Source organism: Grampus griseus, assembly GCF_964374135.1.
Source record: "Grampus griseus genome assembly, chromosome: 16".
Classification (NCBI taxonomy): Eukaryota; Metazoa; Chordata; class Mammalia; order Artiodactyla; family Delphinidae; genus Grampus; species Grampus griseus.
In genome coordinates, this window is record NC_139010.1 from 40,832,015 (window position 1) to 40,847,966 (window position 15,952).

Genomic DNA, 15,952 nt, shown 5'->3' on the forward strand with positions numbered 1-15,952 from the left:
CTCTCTATACATTCCTCATGATTAAACCGTCCCAATTCAAGACTGTACTGGGACAAAGAAGTAGGCAGGCTTTTATTCTTGAAAACCCCTCAATAGCAGAAAGGCAGTCAGGAAGATGGCCTGGTCACCAACCTGTTCAGTACTAAGAGCTGAGTCTTAGTACCTGTATTCTGTAATATTAGGCTGGGGGGACTTCTTACCTGGACTCAATGATTTCTCTACCACATGAACCTCCTAAACTGTTCATGCAACATTTTAAAGAACTGTTTACTTAGTCTTGGGGCTAGGTAAGAGGGAAAGAATATAGAGATAGATAAAAAGAAATGAAATATACCATGAATGCTTAACCAAAGCATGGAATGGGTTGGGAAGGAAAGAAAAGACTTTAGTACCAGTAGAAATAAAGCCAGACACCTTGGACTCAGAGATGATGAAAAATCTTAAAAAACTTCATCAGTGACAAGTGGCTGCCTTCAGGTGCCAAATTCCACTAACCTCTCAATCTCTATATAAACAAAAAGAGTTGCAGATGCTGGCCAAGGCCCCATTTTTTCCCTGCCAATATTGATACCAGGTGTTTGGACCATCTACTTAAAACTCCTTATTAATAGGATTTGACCACCAATAGCTTTCCCTGACAGTTGACTATAAACTAGAACTTCAACAGTATGGTTTAGAATTACTTTAGAAATATAAATAAGTGCTTCTGTGCTTAAACTCTACTCTCAGTTAACACAGAATTGACATTGGCTTTAACTTCTGAGAGACATTATTATTTATGTTTGTTGCCCATTTTAAATGGACACAATTGTAAATAAAGAATTTTAAACAGAGCCCCTAATAAAGCCTAAACCTAATCATTTCCACAATTCCAGTTTTATTTAGATTTTATGTGCTTGCATGTAGACACACTTAAAGAACATATATTTTTTATATATATGAAATATAGATGATATGGGAGTTTGACAAATGATTTGTTAATGAAAATTTATTAACTATATAACCTTTGAGTACTAGGGAAACTACACTATGTACAGATCACCATGAAGTTCCCAGTTTCTAAACTCTGGTTATATGAATATGCCTCAAGCACCAAGGAACAAACAATAATCCTAATTCAAAAAGAAAGAAAAAAAAAACCCCAAGAAACAAAAGATCCTTCAAGTCTCTTGAATCTGTTTGTATTTTAAACACCATTTGGGAAACACTTTTATTCTACATTTCCTTCCATTTAGGTCAGTTTCCAAAAACAGTATCAATAAAAATTGATCAGGGAAAAAGGACAGACAAACCATTACAGATAAAGGTGATGTCACTAAATAACTTTCTGGAAATTATTCTGCCTTAAATACAAAACTTTTAACGCAGGGGATCTGCATTATGTAACATGTATGAAAAAAAAACCCCAACTCTTAATTTTTAAAAATCAAAAACTCCAACAATGCAATCATAAGAAGAGGAGGGGGTGAAAGGCTCACAGGGAGATCTTTAGCAGACCCAGTTAGTTAAACAGATTCTAGGATTTCACCTTCTTCCCTGGCATCTGCTAGCTGCAGAGGCAATTTGTATAATATACAGGCATCAAAAAAGAGACCTGACAGGCTGAGCACAAACTTTCATGAAATTTCACAAGAAATCTTATGGGCAAAAGAAAGAAAAATCAAAGAATGAAGACTGAAATAGAAAAAAATGGCAACAAAATATGTCTGAATCTATGTTTGTGGAAGGGACTGCATCCTTGCCTACAAATGTGGATTATATACACATTTATATTAAGTCAGTTCATATGTTACACCTGACAGTTCAGAAAGGATGTTTCTCATGAGAGGTGGAAGGAGGTTCTATTCACTTGGATCCTCAGGCCCCAGTCCTTTGTCCTGGCTGGTTGGTGGTCTCCGCACAAGACTCAGCAGCTTGGTATATGAATGGATAAAGCTTGATGTCTGGTCCAGGGGTGGAACAGTTTCTACATTCTTCATTGTAATATCGTAGCAACAGCTTATATACTTCTCCTGAAGAGCAGAAAGCCAGACCAATTTGCACATTAAGGTATGTAGATGGGTAAAACTACTACAGAACACTTCAGTTTTATCTTAATCTAAATAATATACTCACATTTGGCTTTTGAAAATAGAGCATGAAGGCTTTATTTTTAAAAAAAAAGCCTGGAAGGCTTTCCTGATATAAAGTTAAAATTTTTTAGAATACCTTAAAGAAACTACTTATTAGTTCATAATTACAGCAGGCTATACATGGTGCATCATCCATGCATTGTTTTGGGAGTTCGTGGCAACTCTAATTTTACATTTAGCTCCCATATAGCAAGGCCTTTCAGGTCCAGCTGAAACAGTAGATGGAGGATGCTGGCATGTCTGATAAACATGACTCAGAGTGAGGCCGCTTAGGTTTTAACTTACCCGCCAATACCTTCCCTCTTTCAGTTTTCTATACACAAAAAAGTAAAAAGTGGACACTAACTCCAACTTCTCGGCCTTAAATTAATAAGCTGACATACTCATTCAAGATTGAGGAGGAAAGTTTGCCAGAAAAAGATTCTGCAAGTGTTGCCCCTCTAAGACCTTGTCGCCCCATCAAAGTCACACTTCCATTTTTTCTTATCCACTATGATCTATCCAGATTTAGCAAGTGCTCCTCCTGGATGGTGTACAATCCATCTAGATACCAAGTGTCAAGACTATCCCCTACTTACCAACAGTCAGTTTCCTTTCAGTAAGGAACGTGTGCATGCTGTAAATGTCTCTCATCAATTCTGAGTCCCCAAAGGTGAAATAAACCACATCTCGCTCAGCTACAGCAGCTGCCAGTATCTGTATTAAGGCTGTAGCAAAGAGAAGAAACACAACTATATTATGACACTTCAAGATACCTTCTGTTCTTTCAACCAGGTAAATATTATAGCTGGTGTCATAGCTTTATCCTGGATTAAAGATTTATAAACCTAATATACACGTTATTAGCAATGGCAAATACAGGATGAATATAAATCATCTAGTTTTGTGACTTAACAGACATGCTGCTGAGAATATCATCAAGCCACAGAATTCCCAAGTAAGTAAGCATCTTTGTGGGAAAACAAAGGAAGGTGCATCTGAGGCAGCACAGTTAAGGCACTGAAGTGGTATTTTTTTTTTTTCACTTATACTAATCTGGAACTAAAATTTTTGTGTTTGCTTGCTTGATTTAATTATTTTATCTTATACATAGTCATTGTTTTTTTTTCTGTCAAAGGAGTCTCTGTGATTTCCCATGAGCAATATACTTGGGAGGTTCTACTGTTCTCATTAACCCTACAGCAAGCAAGCATTCTCAAAAATGGGTTAGAGAAGACATCCTTATCCCTCCTGCACTCCCACCTCCACCCAATCACTACAGCATGGAGTGAATGTTACTGAAAACATTGGACAGTTAACTCTGGTGTACTGGAAAAGGAAAATCATTGAGAACCACTGTCCCCACAAATCAGAGTTACAAATCACTCAGCCTGGAGTATATTTCCAAAAGTTAAATTCCTTTATAATCTTAATCTCAATAGACAAAATTTATTTTTTTAATTATTTTTTAAAATAAATTTATTTTATGTATTTTGGGCTGCATTGGGTTGCACTGGGTCTTCGTCGCTACGCATGGGCTTTTCTCTAGATGCAGAGAGTGGGGGCTACTCTTTGTTGCTATGTGCAGGCTTCTCACTGTGGTGGCTTCTCTTGTTGCAGAGCATGGGCTCTAGGCGCACAGGCTCAGTAGTTGTGGTGCACGGGCTTAGTTGCTCCATGGCATGTGGGATCTTCCTGGACCCAGGTTCCAATCCGTGTCCCCTGCATTGGCAGGCAGATTCTTAACCACTGCGCCAGGGAAACCCGACAAAATTTACTTTAAATAACAAAAAGGAACAAAGGTACAATAAATGCCCTTTTGCTAGTAACAAATCTTTTCCTTCATACAATGGGAGGTGGGAATCAAACTAAAACACTATGGAGGATAAATATAGTTTTGATTTTTTGAGAGCATGTTAATATTCTACATATTCAAAACAAAATTAAAACAATAAGAATGGGAATGGGGAGGAACCTGTAGCTGAAAGCAAAGTAAAACAAATGAGCCTAATTTTATTTCAAAAGAATAGCACTACAGGGAAAGGAAAAATGAAAGGATGAAAGTAAGAACTAATCCAAGTAACTTATGAACACAATATTTGACTAATATGCCTTCAGTCTTGGGCAAAGAGGAAAGAATTGCAAACAATTCCTGGACTCTTTTTACTAGATTTGCTTACCACAGTAGTACAGGTGAAGCAATTCTGAAACTATTTTAAAATATATTTCAGGACTGAACAAATGAGTTAATTTGTTGATGTTGCTGGCAGCTGTAGTTCTCAGTATGGAAGAGGGAATACAACATGGAATGGGAAAAGACAAAAAAGAACTCTGTGGTGATTGATAGATTGAAATGGAAGGCACTGGTATGTACTCATGACTTCTAAAATATGTACATTTGTGTGTGTGTGAGTGAGAGAGAGAGAGAGAGTGTGTGTGTGTGTGTATGTATGTGCATTTCTTAGTTTTGTCTGCTGAAAGGGCCAAAAAGAAGACATCTTAGTAGCAATGAGCACATCTAGTGCCCAGATCTTGGTATCTAATACCATGCCACCTAACAGAGCTGTATTCCTCAGGGAACACCTGATTCCATGGTTAGGAGAGGACAGGTACAAGATGAACCCAGAATGTTTTATTATACCAGAAAGTGAAGAAGTGCTCAAAAACAGGAAAACTGATGGATGTTTGTCACAAGAATATAAGAGCCAGTTTGAAGGAGCTCCTACTAGCCAAATCTGGACAAGCTAAGCATCAAAATATTATGTACAGTAATAACTTACAAATCACTGAAAAAATATAAATTCCTGAGTTCACAATGATAATATATAATAAATAGAGAGAAAGAAGGGCTTTTACTCACAGGAGAAAGCCAAAGACTAACTGGGTAAGTCGGGAGGGAGTGCTAGAACGAGATAATCCTCTTTTTGCAACCATCATGGTAAAGACTGAATCAGGCAAAGATCAATAAAGGATGCTAAACCTAAGGGAAATTTTGTCTCAAAGTGTCTTCCTACAGACTACTTAATTAACTACAAGAGAGGAAAAAAACTCTGCAACAGAGGTGGAAAAATCAGATAACACCTTGACTGGGTGACCAAAATTAACGTCACTAATGGGGTCAGATGACTACTAAGTGCCTCCAGACACTATCACCTATAGGTATTGCTCTGATCAAGAATGCATACTATAACCCTAATTATGAGGGAACAGCAGATAAACTCAAGGAATGTTGTATTTTTCAAACATGTCAATGTCATAAAAGAAAGACAAAGAAAGGCTGTGGAAATACCCAGATTCAAAAGGAGGCTCAGACATTAACTAAATGCAATACCTGACCCTGGACCCTGTATTGGAGGGCAAAATGGCTACAACGGGTTTGATTAGGGCACCTGATAAAACTGCAACAGGGATGAGAAGATTAAAATATTATATCAGTGTACATTTATGAATTTATAACTGTAATGTGTTGATATAAGAGAATAGGAAAAACACACTTAAGTATTTAGCAAAGGGGGTATAATGTATGTAACAAGCTCAAATCATTCAGAAAAAAATTGTATATAATACACAAGCATATATGTACATAAACATACACAGAGTTGTTTAACTTTTTGTAAATTTGAAGTTATTTTCAAATAAAAAGTTTAAAAATTATGTAGGAAGGAAAAATATTTTTAAGATGAACTAGTAAATTTGATATAGCTGAGTATCTCCAAATTTGGGAAACAATGTAAGACATTAGAATACATGTGATATTCTAAAATACCAAAGTATTTCCTAATTTCCAAACTAATATTTATTGAGTATCCCCAACATGTGAGGTACCATGACTAGGCCTCATTAATCTTGGAGTGTTAAAAGTAATTATCTCAAAATAGAGATACGTTTTAATTAAAACCACTCAACCAACTTGTACATACATTAAAGCTTCAGTGCACTCAATTTTAAAAGGTTCCTAATTAACCTAAACTACATATAAAAAGGGAAAGCAATGAATCGTCATCTTCTTCTACCAGAGGTATCATTTTTTTATCTTTTGGTTTGAATGAAATTTGGCTTTAAGTATTTCCTATTTAAGAGACAGAGAGGAGAGAGAGACCCAAAGAAAAGTCCTTTTAGTCCTACTTCGTCCTTACATACAGAAATACTAGATCACTGGTCATTTGCCATTTATGAAATAAAATATTAATAAAAACATTTAAAATGTATCTCCCTATAGAGTTTAAGTTTTAAATGCTTCACAGGCCACTTTGTCCCTGTGGATAGGCTCCTGGAGCTAAGCTTGACAGATCTACCAAAAAAGAGCCTGGATCCTAATAAGAGAACCAGTTCATATTACATTCTTGATTTCACATCCATTTCTGTTTGGGTACACATGGTAACAAAAGCTGGGACTGGAGACTGAAGACCTGAACTCAGGCCTTGCCCTTCTGCTAGCTATCTAAGCTCTATGACTTTGGCCAAGTCACTTAACTCTCCTGCCTGCATTTTCGCCATCTGTGCAATGAAGAAGTTGAATCAGATGATCCCTAAAGACTCTTTCAGAGTATAATTCCATAATCTGTTATAACTTTTCTCCTTGCATTGGATATTAGACTATAAATACACAAAGGAAATTTTCAGAAATTTAAATTAATCTTGACCTTAAATACATCAGTAATCACTAACAAAAGATCATTTTAAACAGAACTGTCTTCAGGCCTCACTACATCCCCAAGATCTTTGCACATCTAGACAATTATGTCGCGCAATTTAAGTGAACTCTCCTGTTATCACAATTTAGATGAGAATAAATCACAAATCTAATAGGGTGTATGGACTGACTCCAAGTATGATATAAAACCATCAAATTCTAACTTCAAGCACAACTAGGTGCCAAAATAATCACTTAAATTAACCTGCAGGGAGCTTGGTTTTAATTTTCTTTTTGGCATCAATGTTAAGCTGTGAAAATTCTTCAAATAAATATGAATAATGTCAAAAAACAATTCACAGTGTCCTCTTGTAACAAATGAACCAAACAAAAAATGAGTAAAACCATGGATACTTTATACCACAGGTATGGTCTGAGGCCATTAGCATGTAACATTAGTAACAACTGCTAACACTGAGCTCTATACTGTAGCATGCTGAACGTTCTAGCAGCTTTTTTTAAAGGACAAACTCAAGATTCACAAGGATTAACTCACTTAATCCTTACAAAAACTGAATAAACGTTAGTATTATTTCCATTTTGAAAATCAGGAAATAAAGGCACCAAAAGATTAATTAACCTGTCTAAGGTCACAAAGCCAGAAAGCGGTGGAGCTGAAATTTCTATTTGTCAAATAGAAATTCATTAAGCTTATTTTATTTGCAAGTCACTATTAGGTAGTGAAGGTAGGGAATGGGGATAGAAAAGAAAATGCACAGGACTGCATCAAGATAGCTTCAAATTATGGTAAGCTAGCAATGGCATAATCTTTCACAAGTCAGATAACACAGTATGGAGAGGTACAAAAAATAAACACTGAGGATGTGCAATGAGAAATTGACAAAAACACAACAGAAAGAACTTTAGAGCACCACTTGATTCCTTCGGAAAGCAGGCAAACAAAACTAGAAAAATACAGGATCTGATCTAATAGGTATAGAATCTAACAAAGTATAAATTCTATACCCTTCAGAGACGTCTTTTCAAGTGCCAACATAATATATACAACAATTATGTTAGGCCACAAGTAAAAGCCCAAAAAACTCTTAAAAAGTAGAGATAATTTTATCTATACTCTTTGATTACAATGCAATAAAATTAGAAATAAGAGATGAAACAAACATAATTTGCTTTAAAAACTATTTAGAAATGGTTTCAAGTTATCTCCTAAAAATCTCATGGGTGCCTGGTGGTACACTTAGGGGGCAGGAGCCCACTCAACAGTCTCTACTGAGATGGGATAAATAATGCTGCAAAAAACAAACAAAAAAAGCAAAAAACAGTGCTTCTACTCCATCTAACAATGAGAAAAGGCCAAGTAATCTACAGAATCATAACTTTTCCTGAGTCTACCAGAGAGCTGAGTTTTCAGGGCAACCAAAGTACAACAAGCTCTACCAAGAAGAGACAAAACACATGAACTATTATCTTGAAAGAACACAGGAGAAAGAGGTAGCTACCATAGAAATGGGTGAGAATAAAATTTTGAAAGCCAAGTGTGAACTGGAGGTGGGGGTTAGTGTCACTTTGTAATAGCTATGAGCCCCAGAAAGGAGAATTCACATTCACTCAAAAGCTCTTTTCCACAGGCCTCCAGAGGGTCCTCAGAAAGATGAGGGGCCAGGCAGGAGGACAGAGAGAGCCCCTTTGGTTCCACAAGCCTGCAGGAGGTAACTGGCTGCTGCTGGAGGACAGGCATCAAGCCCCTCTTCCCTATGTCCCTTCTTTCCTACCCTCTGGCTCATAGGGCCATTGGCTGTCTGGGGCAGAAAGCTGTTAATCAATGTCTGTTGAATGAATGAATATATGAAAAATATTCTCTTACTAGTTGTTAGCATAACGTACAATGAAAGCCATTCAAAATTAAATTGTTACAAACTGAAAAACTCATGCACAGTTAGGCAACAAGCATGTTAAAAAATATTTAGCCTTATTTCTAATAAAAGAAATGTAAGTTTAAGGGTTTATTATATGCCCATGTTCTCCCTCCATGAAGTTTTTTGTTTGCTTGTTTTAACTGTCCTTCCTCCCTCCTTTCTTATAGGGTAGGGATAGCATCTGATGGTTCAGATGAGTCTTCCTGAAACATTACTAAGACCTAGGGACAGATAAAGATGGCCAGTTCAGAGAAGTTAATATTGGCCCTGTCTTTATCTGCTCTCAAAGGGTTTTTGTTTACCAACTTTATTTAATCTATCAATACTTTGAACTGGACCATAGCTTCTGATTCTTCTCTGTGCACCCGCTCTGCCTCTCTAATGTTGGTTCATCAGCGAACATCTCTTTCTTAATGCTCTCTTCTCTTGGAAATTAATCTAGGATTTAAATGCTCCCTTGCTCATATATGCTATGTGGCTAATGAGAAAGTGGGCTTATAAAAGAGGGGTTTTTATACAGTTCCTACGGCTGACTCTTTTTTTTTATACAATCAGAATATAATTGACATATAGCATTATATTCATTTCAGGTGTACAACATAATTAGATATTTGTATATATTGCAAAATGATCACCACAATAAATCTAGTTAACATCCACCACCACACATAGCTACATATTTTTTGTGATGAGAACTTGCAAGATTTACTCTCTTAGCAACTTTCAAATATACAATACAGTATTATTAACTATAGTCACCATGCTGCACATTACATCCCCACGATTTATTCATTTTATAACTGGAAGTCTGTACCTTTTGACCTCTTTCACACATTTTGTGCACTCTCCATCCTATACCTCTGGCAACCACTGATCTGTTCTGTGTATCTATGAGCTCTTTTTTTTTTTTTTTAAGGTTCCACATATAAGTGAGATCATATGGTATCTATCTCACTTAGCATCATTCTTTCAAGGTCATCCATGTTGTTGAGAACATTTTTAATAAGATTTTTTAAAATTACAAAAACAATAACGGATTTGATGCAATCTCTTTCAAAATATCAATGGCATTTTTCACAGAAATAAAATAATTCTAAAATTTGTATGGAAACACAAAAGACCCTAAATAGCCAAAGCAATTTTTTTTTTTTGCTGTACACGGGCCTCACACTGTTGTGGCCTCTCCCGTTGCGGAGCACAGGCTCCGGACGCGCAGGCTCAGTGGCCATGGCTCACGGGCCTAGCCGCTCCACGGCATGTGGGATCTTCCCGGACCGGGACACAAACCCGTGTCCCCTGCATCGGCAGGTGAACTCTCAACTACTGCACCACCAGGGAAGCCCGCCAAAGCAATTTTTGGCAAAGAATAACAAAGCTGGACAAATCACACTCCCTGATTTCAAACTCTACTACAGAGCTACAGTAGTCAATACAGCATGGTACTGGAACAAAAACACACACACAGATCAATGGAACTGAATAGAGAGCCCAGAAATGAACCCATATTTATATGGGCAATTAATCTATAACAAAAGAGGCAAGAATACACAATGAGGAAAAGACAGCCTCTTCAATAAATGATGTTGGGAAAACTGGACAGCTACATGCGAAAGAATTAAACTGGACCACTTTCACATACCATATACAAAAATAAATTCAAAATGGATTAAAAGTAACACCTAGGGCTTCCCTGGTGGCGCAGTGGTTGAGAGTCCGCCTGCCGATGCAGGCGACATGGGTTCGTGCCCTGGTCCGGGAGGATCCCACATGCCGCGGAGCGGCTGGGCCCGTGAGCCATGGCCGCTGAGCCTGCGCGTCCGGAGCCTGTGCTCCGCAACGGGAGAGGCCCACAACGGTGAGAGGCTCGCATACTGCAAAAAAAAAAAAAAAAAAAAGTAACACCTAAAACCACGAAACTTCTAGAAGAAAACATAGTCAGTATGCTCTTTGACATAAGTCTTAGCAATATTTTTTGGATCTGTCTCCTGAGACAATGAAAACAGAAGCAAAAATCAACAAATGGACTACAGTAAACAAACAAGCTTTTGCACAGTGAAGGAAACCAACAAAACGAAAAGGGCCACCTACTGAATGGGACAAGATATTTGCAAATGATATATCCAAAAAGGGGTTAATATCCAAAATATACGAAGAACTCATACATCTCAGTGCCAAAAAAACAAACAACCAGATTAAAAACTGGCCAGAGGACCTAGATAGACATTTTTCCAAAGAAGACATACAGATGGCCAAGAGGCACATGAAAATATGCTCAACATCATTAATCATCAGGGAAATGCAAGTCAAAACCACAATGAAATTGCACCTCACACCTTTCAGAATGGCTGTTATCAAAAGACAACAATAAGTGTTGGTGAGGATGTGGAGAAAAGGGAACCCTTGTGTACTGCTGATGAGAATATATATTGATGCAATATATATGGAATATAGTATGAAGGTTCCTCAAAAAGTTAAAACTAGAACTACCATACAATCCAGCAATTCCACTTCTGGGTATTTATCTGAAGAAAATGAAAACACTAATTAGGAAAGATATATGTACCCCTATGTTCATTGCAGCATTATTTACAATAGCAAGATATGGAAGCAATCTAAGTGCCCATCAATAGATAAGTGGATAAAGATGTGGTATATATATACAATGAAATACTACTTGGCCATAAAAAAGAATGAAATCTTGCCATTTGCAACAACATGGATGGACCTAGAGGGTATTATGCTAAGTGGAATAGAAAGACAAATACTGTATGATTTCACTTATGGGTACAATCTAAAAACAAAACAAAATAAATGAACAAACATAACCAAACAGAAACAGAGTAATAGATACAGAGAACAAACAGGTGGCTTCCAGAAGGGAGGGGGTAGGGAGGAGGAGAGAAATAGGTGAGGGGGAAGAGGTATAAACTTCCAGTTGCAAAATAAATGAGTCATGGGTATGAAATGTACAGTCCAGGGAATACAGTCAGTAATTACATAAGATCTTTGCATGGTGACAGAAGACAACTAGAGATCATTTTGAAATATACAGAAATATAGAATCACTATGTTGTATACCAGGAGCTAACGTAGTATAAGTAGGTCAATTATACTTCAGAAACAAATAAACAAACTCATAAGAAAATATGATCAGATTTCTGTCTACCAGAGGCAGGAGGTTGGGGGAAAGGGAATTAGATGAAGGTAGTCAAAAGGTACAAACCTCCAGTTATAAGATAAGTAAGTACTAGGAATGTAATGTACAACATGATAAAGATAATTAACACTGCTGTACATTATAAATGAAAGTTGCTAAGCAAGTAAAGCCTGAGAATTCTCATCACAAGGAAAACAGTTTTTTTCTACTTCTTTAATGTTGTATCTATATGAGATGATAGATGTTCACTAAACCTACTTGATATTCATTTCATGATGTAAGTCAAATCATTATGTTGTACACCTTAAAATTATATAGTTCTGTATGTCAATTATATTTCAGTAAAGCTGGAAAAAACCAACAAAACAATATATGCTCACAACAGAAAAATAATCTCGATAATTGAGAAAATTACACAATGAGAATCTTGTGTATACTATACTACCCTTAATAGTCACCAGAGCAAGCAAAGCCGCAGTCTGAGAGAAAGGCTTTTATGCCATGAAGAAAAGAAACAAAATGAACACATTTATAAAGCTTCCCAAATTGTCCATCACAAATGACCAAGGCTTATGGTAGACCTGGTTTCTGGATTGATGAGATGAATCTACTCATTTATTTTACTTAAGAGAAAAACAGAAAAAAGTGTCTGTCATAAGATCAATAAGCCCAGAGTGAAAAACAGGTTTCCTCAAACAAATTCAGGATGATAAAGAATTTCATAAAATAAAACCCAGAAATTCCTTCTTCTATAGACCTTCAAAACACCAAAACTGACAACATGCGGTTTTTGTTTTTGAATATGAAGAAAATATGGGTGAAAGCCTTTAGAATAAAGGAATAGAGAAGATTTTTCTAAGCATGCCACAAAAATGTAAACATATAAAACATAAATCCATGTGACAACAACTCAACAGGCTGAAATACATAAACCCTATGAGTATCCTTTGTAATAAAATTATAATAGCACCTTCCTGGGTTCTGTGAGTCATTCTAATGAATTATCAAACCTTAGAGGGGTTGGTTGTGGAAAACTCCCAAGACTGGTAGCCAGCTGGTAAGAGGTACAGGTGGGCAGGGGGACACCCCCTCCCCAGACTTGCAGCTAGAGTCTGCAGTAGGGGCAGTCTTGTGGAGGATGGGTGTCCTTAACCCGAGGGTCTGTGCTAAACTTCAGGGAGTTAGTGTCAAGACTGTACTGTAGCACACCCAGCTTATGTCACCAGCTGGGGTGACAAAGAATAGTAACCATGCTAAGTAATAATATAATACTATTCTCTATAACTGACACTCCTGAGAGGAAAGCAAACGTCATAATATGGTAAATGACCAATAGCTTTGTTGATAGGTTTGTGATTTTTCTACTATAAACTATAAAGGGCAAGAAATGTTTATCCTTCTTGAGTACCCAAATGCCTCCTTATCTGTGCCATTCATGCAGCTCTCCCAAGCTATAGTCCCACACACTGTGTACCTCTATTAAAGCACTCATTACTATGTGCTGCATTTGTCTATGCCTCTCTCTCATATGCTAGACTGTGAATTCCAAAGCAGGGACTACATCTTATTCACCTTTGTATTCTCAGAGCCTACCACAGTGCTTAGGCAGTGGCAGATGTGCCGTAAGTTTGGTGAATGAACGAGTCAGTCATCAAATAGCTCTGTCCATAAAAAATCACTTCTGTAAACGAACATGCTTTAATGGGTGCTTTGGCTTGAAACTTCATAGTAATTTTGGCCTCTTCCCTCTCTTTATTCAACTAAATACTGTGTCTTATAGATCAGAGATAAATGACCTCTGCAGGTAAATAGTAAATAAAAATACGGATTCCTTCATATACAATAAGAAAAAAAAGGATGGTGTCAAATATTCTTTTTCTCTTCTTTCAGATCTTTGTGGTTTGTGGTTAGAAATCCGGTTTGAAGGACTAACTCTTCTCCTTAGTCAAAATACTATTATCCTTCTTATAACAACTGATTCACTCACCTTTTAATCTAGCATCGCCCCCAAAGGCACCACAGCCCCAGTTTCCTGTGGCCACTGCAGAAAGATTCTCTGAAGAAACTCCAGGACGAAGAAATCCACAGTAAGCCTGCAGGATGAAAGAAATATCAAAGCACGTGAATGACTAGACACTAACAGTATTTCTGACTGATGTACTAGGATCAGTATCCATTATCAAGCTTATGTTATCTCTCTCTCTTTTTTTCCTAGGGGCCAAAGTACAGGGGAAAAAGAGAAAATCCTGGGATTACACAAGGAAGAGAGTAAGAAATGATCAGTTCTATTATTTATTTGCTTTGATGCTGGGCAAATCAAAGCCCTGAAACCATTACAGGTCTCAGTTTCTTTTTCCAATTCAAACAAATATAAAGGAAAATATCAGATATTTTAAGAACTAATGGAATCCCAATCACAAACCACAAGGGATTGAAGTACAGAAAGGCATTTAAGACACTTTTATTTGAAAACTTCTGATTACCATTTTTTTCATTAAGGTAAAGAGTTACTACTATTATGCTTCCTCACCACTCTCTCTCTGAATTATTGGGACTTAGATTAATAACTGTGATTAGCTTTTAAATGTGCTTCCTGCCACTGAAATGCTTAAACAACTATAAATAAAATGAGCAAGTAACTATATATAAAAAGGATTCCTATACCTGGTTACAAGATAACCTTTAATATTCCTTCCAGCTCCAAGATTCTCTAGTTTCACAGCTCTGTTTTAAGCTAGAATATTTTAAAATTTGCCAGTAACCTGAGAAAAGTACAATATATCCTGAGGATGCTAAGTTTTAATTAAATGAACAGCTCATTTTGTATATGAGAAGACTGCAGTTTAAGGTCCCAGAGTTTCTGATTTCTATTTCTTTGCTGTCAGATAAGTTGGTCTTTCTGCCTCCAAAGGGTTCTTAGTTTTCTGAAACTATCAGACTATATTAAGAGGTTTAAAATAATAGCAAAGCAAGTCTCCCCTGGGCTTTCTCAAGTACCAAACCCTAAAATATAGCTTATGTGTAACAGTAAATAAAATAGAAAGAATGATGTGTGACAAATGTTCCCAGAGAAAAACCAAGGATAAAGAAAGATGCTTCTATGAAACCCACACATAGAAATACTGTAAATTGCTCTCTGAAGCTGCTACAAGGGTATAAAAATGTATTTTATACCTGTCTGGGTGGATTAACAAGGCTATTCCTTCCACCCCCTCCTAGGCTGTAAATCCTGACAGATATTAATTATAAGTTGGTACCGGACCATTACTCAACACTGTGGTACAGAGCTTACACTAGAACTCACAAATTACCTGTATAATCAGATGCATGGAGCATCTGAAAATCTCTTTCAGGTCAAAACTATCAAAGAGCTCAATTTTTTTGAGTAGGTTCTTGAAAGATACAGTCTCTGCCTTTATGCCAACAAGGGGGTGAACAGACTTTCTGTCAGAATAGACGTAACTTTGCCACTTGCTTTCCTGTCAAATTCTCCAAATATGTCTAGAAGAAGAGGAAGATTTCTTAGCCTCCTAGTTTGTGTCATCTCTGTTTTATACCATCAGAATGGTTTTAGTTTCTTGCACACTGCTATCTCTACATATCTGGGCTAACTATTCTTTAATGAGCAAAAGTAGCTTAGTAAGACTAAGGCCTAACAACAGAGAATTTGAAATATTTAGATTATTAGAAGCAAAATCTAACCAATTTTACTTAAAAAAAAAAATCTATCCTGAAAAATGACCATAACAAAAAAAACCCTATAAAACTGAAATTAACCTGCATTTGGTGTTCTGATTAAGTAAAATAAAATGAAACTTTAAAAATGTAATCAGATAGAAATTAAATGATATAAAATACTTACACAGTAATTAGGTATAAAGAATAACTGATGATTAAATACAAAATTCTTTTTTTATTCAAGCATAATTGATTTACAATATTATATTAGTTTCAGGTGTACAGAGTGATTCAGTATTTTTACAGAATATACTCAATTAAAAGTTATTACAAGATAATGGCTGTAACTCCCTGTGCTATACAATATATCCTTGACGCTTATCTATTTTATACATAGTAGTTTGTATCTCTTAATCCCGTACCCCTAATATGCCCC

General features: G+C 36.5%; 1 protein-coding gene across 2 annotated transcripts in view; it reads right to left on the bottom strand.

Moving 5' to 3' along the window:
• Positions 1-1,165: 1,165 nt before the first annotated feature.
• PARG (poly(ADP-ribose) glycohydrolase) overlaps positions 1,166-15,952 on the bottom strand; it is a 113,173-nt gene continuing 98,386 nt past the window's right edge. For both annotated transcript variants that reach the window (XM_082674048.1, XM_082674049.1), the window contains exons 16-18: positions 13,826-13,931; positions 2,711-2,839; positions 1,166-2,012 (exon numbers count right to left, since the gene is read on the bottom strand). In XM_082674048.1, coding sequence (XP_082530174.1) covers positions 1,858-2,012; positions 2,711-2,839; positions 13,826-13,931 — 390 coding nt within the window. In that variant the 3' untranslated portion in view covers positions 1,166-1,857. The remainder of the gene's footprint in view (positions 2,013-2,710; positions 2,840-13,825; positions 13,932-15,952) is intronic.